Below are 8,762 nucleotides of genomic sequence, written 5' to 3'. Positions count from 1 at the left end.
TTCTCAAAAGGACTGTTGGCCTTGGCCGGTGCATGTGGCAGCATATACATGGTATGAAAGTACAGATTCAGTCTAAATCTGCAGGACACCTGGAACCCAGTTGAGCTTTGCTCACTGCACTTGCTAGAATTGATGATTTATAGAGATAATCCTCAGACATTTCAAGCTGGGCTGAAGACAGACAAATTTCCAGCCCATGCCATCAATTCCATTCATCTGTAACAGGTGCCAAGCTTATGAAATCCTCCTGCAATGTGGTAGACACCACAGTATGCTTCATTAACAGCCAACCAAGCAACTTGCCATCTCCAGCTCACAGGCACTGAAAACAATCTGGAGATCAGAGACCCAAACCTGTGAAGCAAAGAAGGAAAAGTTTCAAAGGCAGCTGGACTCCCACAGGAGGGGATTTAGGCAGACAATGCTGGACTCTGTGAAACCTGCTCCCAGACCCTGTTATCCTCACTCATTTGAGTGAACGCAGCTGTCTGTCTTTTCTAATTCAGGGGTACAATGCTGTGGCTAGAAGTGCTAGACGTGGCCATGTCAGTCTTGTTAAAAACAACATACAATAAATTGCCAAATGCCATTTACCCTGGATAACCTTCTTAGCTGAAACTGTCCATATCTGCTGCAGTTGCTTGTGCGTCAGTCGACTTTGATGTATCCTTCTGCTCTTTCAGCCCAGATGTTGTCATAGATTTGCTGACGATGACTGCAAAAAGGCTTTGAAATGCACTCTGGCAAGAAATACTTTCCCATCCTGTCTCAGATAGGGTCTGCTTTCTTTTCACCTCACATTTTTTATTACTAAGGCCATTCAGATGAATAAAGGCTCTTTGTTCATTTAGCAATTTCTCTGCTTGCTGATGGCATTTTATTTTCCAAAACGTAAGTTGAAATGACATCTGCAGCAGCTCAATAGATGAAGCAGGTCTCAAACACCATAGTGACAGACTGCCAGTGCCTGGACACTGTTGCTCTCAGCAGTATGAGCAGTGCAGGAGTCTTACCAGAACACTCTTCAGGCACAGAAAAAAAAAAAAAAAAAAAAAAAAAAAAGTTCAAAAGTTACATGTTAGCATGTTTGAGAACTTCTCAAATTCTCTCTCATACTATGGAAAGATACTCTCTTTAAGGGAAGCTGTGCATGTTACTCTACAAGGAATGGATGTTCATTTATGGTGCGTAGTATAACCCTCTTGATGCCCTGTTCTGATGTTCTGGTCTGGAAGCCACCTACCCATTTGGTAATGGCTGTAAAAAGTAATTTTTGTTCTTGTTTTGATACATTAGGGTGGGAAAACAATGCTTCTGAATATGTAGTTTACTGACATATGTTGAGGATCTTGCTGTTTGAGCAGCATTTCTCTCATTATACGTGATAGATTTGGAGCTTGTACTCCACTTTACACCATTGAACTGAACCAGGCATGCTGTGCCCCCAGATCCCTGGTTTTCTGTGCTTGTTTGCAGCGAGAGGTGGGGCTGCTCATGTCCCTCAGCTGCACGCCCAGCATGGGAACTTCTTTAAAGCCAGATGGTGACTTGTGGCTAGAAACCAGTGCTTTTTGTCCACCCAATTTTAATGTTGTGTTAGCATCCCTGCAGAGCGCTTTCTCCCCCTGCTAGGATCACTCAGCTCCTTCAACAGACACATCAGCTACAGCAGCCAAAAAGCCCTCAGAGCTTTACGAGGGAACCTCGAGGGGATTAAGCCCTGCCCGCCCCTGAGCCGTCTGTCGGGGGCAGGAGCACCCCTAGAGCTCAGGAACCCACCCGCGGCCCGAAGCAGGGCGCCGGGCCCCATTCCCCCAGCGCAGCTCGGCGCCCTGAGGCCACGGCCACAACATGGCGGGGCGGGGGGCGCGCATGCCCACAGCGGCCGCGCTCCTTCCTCCCCTCACCGCCACCGCGGGGCCGGGGGCCCGGCGGGCGCCGCCCGGGGGCGCCCGAGGAGCTCGGCGGTGGCCGTGTGGTGGCGGCGGGCGGAGCCGGGAGCCGGGCTCGGCTCGTTCCGGGGGCCGCGAAGGAGGCGGGCGGGGAGCGATGGAGCGGCTGGAGCGGTGCAGCCGCTCGCTGCGCGCCGGGCTGGCGGCCGGGGCCGTGCGCCGCCGGCTGCCCTGGGTGCTGCTCGGCATCGTCCTCCTCGGGTCGGCGCTGAAGGACGGCGACCTGGTGCCGGAGACGCCCATGCAGAACAAGCGCAACCTGCTCAACGTGTGAGGAGGGCTGGGGGGGCCCTCGGGGGGCGAGGAGGTGAGGGGGGCTGCGGGTCCCCCCGGGCTGGGGCTGCCGGGGGCTGCCCGGCTTCGAGGAGGAGGAGGAGGAGGATCAGGATCCTTGCCCCTTCTTCAGCTCCCAGATAATTTTTCAGGTTTTCAGACCTGGCAGTGAATTGATCCAAAAGCAAGCTGAAGTCTTGCAAGCCTAAGTCTTTTAGCATCTTTGTAAAAGCAGCGTTATTATTATTGTTTTCTGCTCCTTAGGCGATGGCTCAGCGTTTCCTTAACCCTTTGCTTGAATGCTGAAGGGATTGAGCCATGCGAGTGCACCCATCCTCTACCTGCTGTAGACCAGAAGATGAAGCTAAGATTTCTGTATTCCCTGTCGACTTGGGGGTTCTTTACTTTATTGATTTGAATTTTTCGCTTGTCGACACGTGGTAGAGGAAGTGCTTTCAGCGTGACTGCAGAGAGCAGTTGGCAGGGTGCTCCGAGGGGAGTTGGTCTGACAGTGCTGCGGTGCCCTGCCCGGCTGAAAGAGGGGAGCTGTGTCAGTACCGAGGCAATTTTTTTCCCCACAGGTCATTTGTGTGCTGGTTTGCTGACAGCAGTCGTGTTAGCAGCCTTTTTTTCTTTTTTTTCTTTTAAGTGTCTCAGCCAAATGAGAGTTTTATTTTCAGCTGTAGTTGCTGCACAGGTGCCCCTGCTGTACAGTGCAGGGCAAGGGAGGTGCTCCTTAAAGTCCTGGGCAGTCCCTGACAGTTTTTGTTAGGACCTTAATGAAAACACAGAGCTTTGTTCCTGCTTGTTCTTGTCTTAGGTGCTGAGGTAGGTGATGATTAAATTATGAGTGTGTCTGGCTATAACTTGGTCACAGATCAGAATTCTGCCTATGCTTTTCAAACAAAGATGTGGGTAAAGAGGAAGCAAGCTGCCTGGGAAAGTGCTGCTGGGACAAAGGTCAGAGGCCACGGTCTCCTTAACGCGGTAGTAAATTCACTTGAACCTGCCCCATTGTAAGATCTGAAAAGGGGACTAGTTACGCAATGCTGTCAGGACTAGTTAGGCAATATCTTGTTAAACAGGATAGCAGCACGTTGTCAGCTCGTTTTCAAAATTTACAGACATCACAGGAAAAAAAAGGCAAGGCAGAGAGTGAGTTTTGAGACTGAAAGGTTTGTGTATGCCATAGGATGGCTTTCATCAACTGGAGGGATAGCAAAAGACCAGACACTACTGTGAGGTTATGTTACTTCATTTATTTTACAAGATATAATGGAGGAAGAGTGTTGTGGGCTGAGGAGGGAGAAGAGTCAGCCCTTCTCCTGGGTATCTTAGTATGAAGAGGGTGAGGTTGTGAAGGGATTTGAAAGCAAAGATAATCTGAGATGGAGGAAGAGGGGAACACTGAAAGTCAGAGAAAGGGTTACTGTGGTCGGGGTGGCAGGCTGAGAATATCTTTGCAGCTGTTCTTTGAGTAAGGCAAAGTTGAATGGGTTTGTAGGGTAAAGGCAATTGCAGTAGCTGAACTGCAAGTCAGCTGGGAGTCTGAATGAGGCTCTAGGTCCAAGGGATTGCTGCCTGGGAAACAGTTGAAGTATGTGGTCAAGAAAGTACTCAGGTTTTGGACCCAAGAGAAATTAATGGGGAGAGGATTAAGATTTTATCTATACTGTACTCGGAGGGCAGGAATCACGTGCCTAATTTAGACAGCTCTGAACAGTGACCTTGAAAAGCTGCTGGTTCAAGCACCATAACATACCCCCAGCTCCCTCGTCCTGGCTCCTATGAAATTTCACACGTGCATGTTTCTCTTCTGGCTTTTCTCTGGCAGATACTTTGTCAAGGTGGCTTGGGCATGGACGTTCTGGCTTCTGCTGCCCTTCATCGGAGTTACCACCTACCTTTTTGCCAAGAGCAAGTTCCTCTATGGTCCCACGAAGAGCATTTTGACAGCTCTGCGGCGTCTTAGTGCACTGCTGGTGGGCACTGCCATCTGGTACGTCTGCACTGGACTCTTCATGTATATCGAGAATCTCACCGGCATGTGCTCTACCTCGGGTAAACACAACGAGCCTCACCGGCTGTACGCCACCAAGCAGGAGTGCCACCAGAACAATGGGATCTGGAATGGTTTTGATATCTCAGGGCACTGTTTTCTGCTCTCGTACTGTGCTCTAATGATTGTGGAGGAAATGGCAGTGCTGGAAGGCTTGTCCATAGACCAGAACTCAAAGCTGCGTGTTGTGGTCAACAGCCTTTTTGTTTCCTTGTGTTTTCTCACCATGATCTGGGTATTCATGTTTGTGTGCACTGCCATATATTTCCATGATTTCAGTCAAAAGCTTCTTGGTGCACTGATAGGTTTGTCAGCTTGGTATGTAACGTACAGAGTTTGGTACTTGAAACCCTTTTCTCCTGGACTACCTCTCCCAAATATACCTTTGAGTTCAAAGAAATACAGCTACAGCAGATAAAAGAAGTTTTAAACACTTTGAATTTTGCTTTCAGTACTGGGGTAGTTGAGTATAGGAATGGTTACAGTATTTCCACTGTAAGGAACAAGATGATGGGCTGGGGCAGAGAACAATCTTCACTAGCTGATGGCTGGCAGGTGGTAATGAGCTTTGTCCTCATGAGAAAAAAAAATTGTATTGGAAAAGGTCAGCTCTTGTTTAGGAGTTCCTGGCTGGCATTCTCAGCAAAGGAGTAAGAAGTTGGATTTGTTTCTCTTAATGATATATTGAGGAACAGATCCTCTGAGACTGACAGAGGCCTTTGCTCGTTAGGAGCTTAACTGATCTTAAGTCAATTCTTTTTCTTCTTTCTTGGTTTGTTTTTGTCAAAAACTCCAGGGATGATCCAAACCTCATATTCTTTTTAATGCTCTACTTGTATTGCCTTAAGGGAAATCTCTCGTAATGATAGTGCTGCTAATTGTTGCAATAGGCTTGGCCAAAAATATTCACTTGTTAAAGCAGCATAGAGCTCAGTTGTGAAACTAGAACATCTTATGTTATCAAACCAACTTGCCACAAATTGTTGTTAAGAGGATGCACAATCTACAAGAAAAAGAGTGAACCTGACATGTAATGTCTCAAGCAGATTGTGACTTCAAATTCATGCCTGCCTTTGGAAAGGAAACTCTTGAATAACAAGTCTTCACTTTCTCCTTACATGAAGTATCTGTAGTCAAGTTTTGTCATTTTATTCTAGACAGAAAGCAAGTCAAATAAGAGACTTGGAGGGGTTATTTTTATTTTTTTAATTTTGCAAATTGAGCACCTTACAATGAAGAGTATTTTCTAGTATGTTTCTCCCAGAAGAACAATGAAATTCTGGTGTTACAAACATGTTGGTTTAAGCTGCCATTTTCTGAATATTATGCTTGGAAATGAATGAAACATATCATTTATCCTAAGAGCTGCAAAACGGTGTGCTTGAAGCAATATTTATTCTTGCTTATCCAGGCGTATCAATAAGCTGCTTAATTTTGATTGCACCTGAAGTTGTGGCCACTTCTGTTGTGGTTGGGAAGCCACTACTGAATAAAACACTACTGTTGTGTAATGAATAGGTATGATATGGGATGGGTTTACTCATCATATCAAGCAAACATTTAGCATAGTTTTTATCTGGAAAAGCTTTTTATTATTTCATAAAGGCTTATTCATATCGCAGTTGCACAAAACTGGTCTGACAGTTGTAAAGATGAACAAGACAGTCCAGAAGGTCTGTAGGCAAGGCTGTAGAAGTGTCTGTTGATCCGATAGTGGACGTGATCTGTCTGCAATGTTTGATTATTTTGCTGAATATAGATTATGATGTACCATAGTCTAATCTCGGCACATTATTTTGCCATCTCAACATCTCTTTTCCAGCAAGTGAGTGGAAGTATATGCAGTAAATACTATATTAATTCCACTATTGGGCCTGCCTCTGAGGAAAACTGAATTCCCTTGAATTCAGTGGCAAGTGGGAGCTGCACATCCTCAGAAAGTGCAAATCACCTTTCAGAAAGAAGCTCTTTGAGGAGGTTATGTATTTTCTGTCAAGTGTGCCCTTTTGTTTTTGGCATTAAACTGCATTTAAACTGACTCTTTGGGAAATTTGTACTGACTAACTCATATTGGGTTTAACTAACAATGTAGATTCATTTGCAGACGTTCTTTTGATGTAATATAAGCCTGCTCCCAATTGAGTTAAGATAGTTTGCAAGCAACTTTGATCATGAAAAAGGATTATATACCCAGAAGGTCTTCTGATTAATTTCACTAGATTTAAGTTTCTATTTTAGGTTATCTTTATGTAATTTTGCTACATAGACAAGGCCTAATAATAGGAAATGCTATTTATTTAAACTAACAGGGCTTGCTGAAATTATCTTCAGTGCCACCAGTGTTTTGTGCGATCACTATGTGGATGTTTCTGTGCACTTCAGACCAGTGTCATACAAACTGTTTATTATGAAAATAATGTGGGATATGGCTGCTCTCAAAATTTAAACAATGAAAGAAAAATACTTAAACCTTATCAGTGTTTGTGTCTTTGAGGATGTTTCTGGAGTCTGTGAAGATACTGCTGCTGCTCTTCATTTCCCTGAACAATCCAGCCTTCCAGTTGTGGTTGTTTTTTTGTTTGTTTGTTTTTTTGTGGCTGTTGAGATGCAGGATTATCAATCACAGTCTGAGCACACAGTATTTGAATGAGGTTAATATGGCACAAGCTCTCAAATGTACAAGGTTTAAAAAAACAAAAACAAAACCTGCCAAATGCAAGATTCCTAACGTGTGCCTGTTTCGCCATGCAGCTGATTATTTAGACACCAACAATTGCTCATCATAGCGAAATGAAAGCCTAATCCACTGAAATCTATGGAAAAGTTCCCATGCACTGTAATACTCCTTAGGAGTTTGAAAATCATGGCCTGTGTGTCTTTCTCAGTGCCCAGAGACCATGTGCCGACTGTTACCTTAGGTTTCCTCATGCGCCAGGCCTCCTTTTTGTGCCTTTTGACTTTATTTCCGTTAACTGGAAATCAAAGGTGCAGATTTTCTGTTTGCATATATGCTGTCACCTTTACCTGACTTCCTCCTCCCCACACTTTTATCATTAAAATAACAATGTGGGTCTATTAGAAATTTTCAGCCAAAGAAGAAACAAGGCTATGAATAACTGGAGTTGAGGGCTTCTACCAAACTGTCAGATCCTTTCGTTCAATTATCAACAGTTACTCATAATTTGTTTTAAAATTTTGGAATAAAATAACATCATCTAAAGGTAAATGTTCACATTCTGTAGTGGATTCCAACAGAAAACTATAATATTGAGAAACAATTGGGTTTTGGTTTGTTTGGTTTTGGTTGGTTTTTTTTTTTTTTTTTTTTTTTTTTTTTGCATTAAAGTTAGTTCAGCACAGCATTTCTCCACTTCCACAGAATTGTATTTCCATGTTTGTAGAATTACATAGAGAATTTTTCTCTGCAGCATCTTACTGGCTTATTGTTTTAACATAAGTTTGCTAATTTTTCATTGCATGTGATTGTCTAGCTTGTTTTGCAGGCTCTTTATCTCTGCTTTCACAAAAGTAGCATTTAGCCTGAGTGATGCAGATGATGATCTTGGTCTTGGTGCCTTAGAGGTTCTCCTCTGATGGAGCCACTAAAGGAGGGAGTCTCAACTAGAACACAGGGGGAAGTTTAAATGGATTAAGATTCATTTCCCTCTTCACTTACCTGGGACTCGTTCAGCTGTTTGCATCACGGGAGGCAAGATCAGGCAAACAGGAAGGCTTGGGTCTTTTGTAAAATCCATTCGAACAGTTCAGGCTTCAAGCATACCTGAAACTGGGGGTTTTGATTCTTCCTCAGTGTCTGTTCACAGCAGACTTGTTCTGTAAATCACAGAATGGCTGAGGTTGGAAGGGACCTCTGAAGATCATCTAGTCCAAAACACTTCACTGGTGCTAAATTCCTGGTTTCCCCTTTTTTTGTGTGCATGGGCTGAAGCTTGGGTCATGGAGCAGCCACAAGAATCGAATCCCGTTTTCTGTTTTGATGCATGGTAATTTGTGACAATGTGAGCAAGGCCCAGTTATGTGTGGTGGTGCACTTTAACTGAAAAACTGTAGGGGCTGCTGTGATATATTAAATGCCTTGGAAAATCAGCCTTTAGTTCTGAACGCAAATATGCAGCCGCTTTTCTTAGTAAAATAATACCCATTTTTTCACCGTAGCTTAAAGCCCATCCCTGCAGCTTCTCTGCAATCAGCCTTTTCCAGCTCTTTGCCTTTGATCAGCCCATGTTTATCTCTGCTCACTCAAACCTGTTTCCTAGGATTATTTCTTTTCATAGCTTCATCTCAGCTCCTGGGGTGCAGATTAGTAATAAGCGCTCCTTACCTCTGCTAAATGCTTGCTTTCTCCCTTTATGTTGTCTTCCCCTCTTTTAAGTATTTTGTCAAAGCTTAAGACAAAGGTAGTTAGTACTAGCAATAAAGGCTGTTGTGGCTCTGAACTCATAATTAACCATTGTTAA

General features: G+C 44.2%; 1 protein-coding gene across 1 annotated transcript; it reads left to right on the top strand.

Moving 5' to 3' along the window:
- The first annotated feature begins 2,010 nt into the window (after positions 1-2,010).
- FITM2 (fat storage inducing transmembrane protein 2) lies at positions 2,011-7,510 on the top strand. Its single transcript, XM_032198321.1, has 2 exons — positions 2,011-2,222; positions 4,060-7,510. The coding sequence occupies exons 1-2, from the start codon at positions 2,050-2,052 to the stop codon at positions 4,700-4,702; spliced, it is 816 nt and encodes a 271-aa protein (XP_032054212.1). The 5' UTR covers positions 2,011-2,049; the 3' UTR covers positions 4,703-7,510.
- Positions 7,511-8,762: the final 1,252 nt, after the last annotated feature.

Source organism: Aythya fuligula, chromosome 16 (genome assembly GCF_009819795.1).
Source record: "Aythya fuligula isolate bAytFul2 chromosome 16, bAytFul2.pri, whole genome shotgun sequence".
In the NCBI taxonomy this organism is placed as follows: domain Eukaryota; kingdom Metazoa; phylum Chordata; class Aves; order Anseriformes; family Anatidae; genus Aythya; species Aythya fuligula.
The sequence above is the reverse complement of the archived record's forward strand: the minus strand, read 5'-3'. Positions and strand labels throughout refer to the sequence as shown.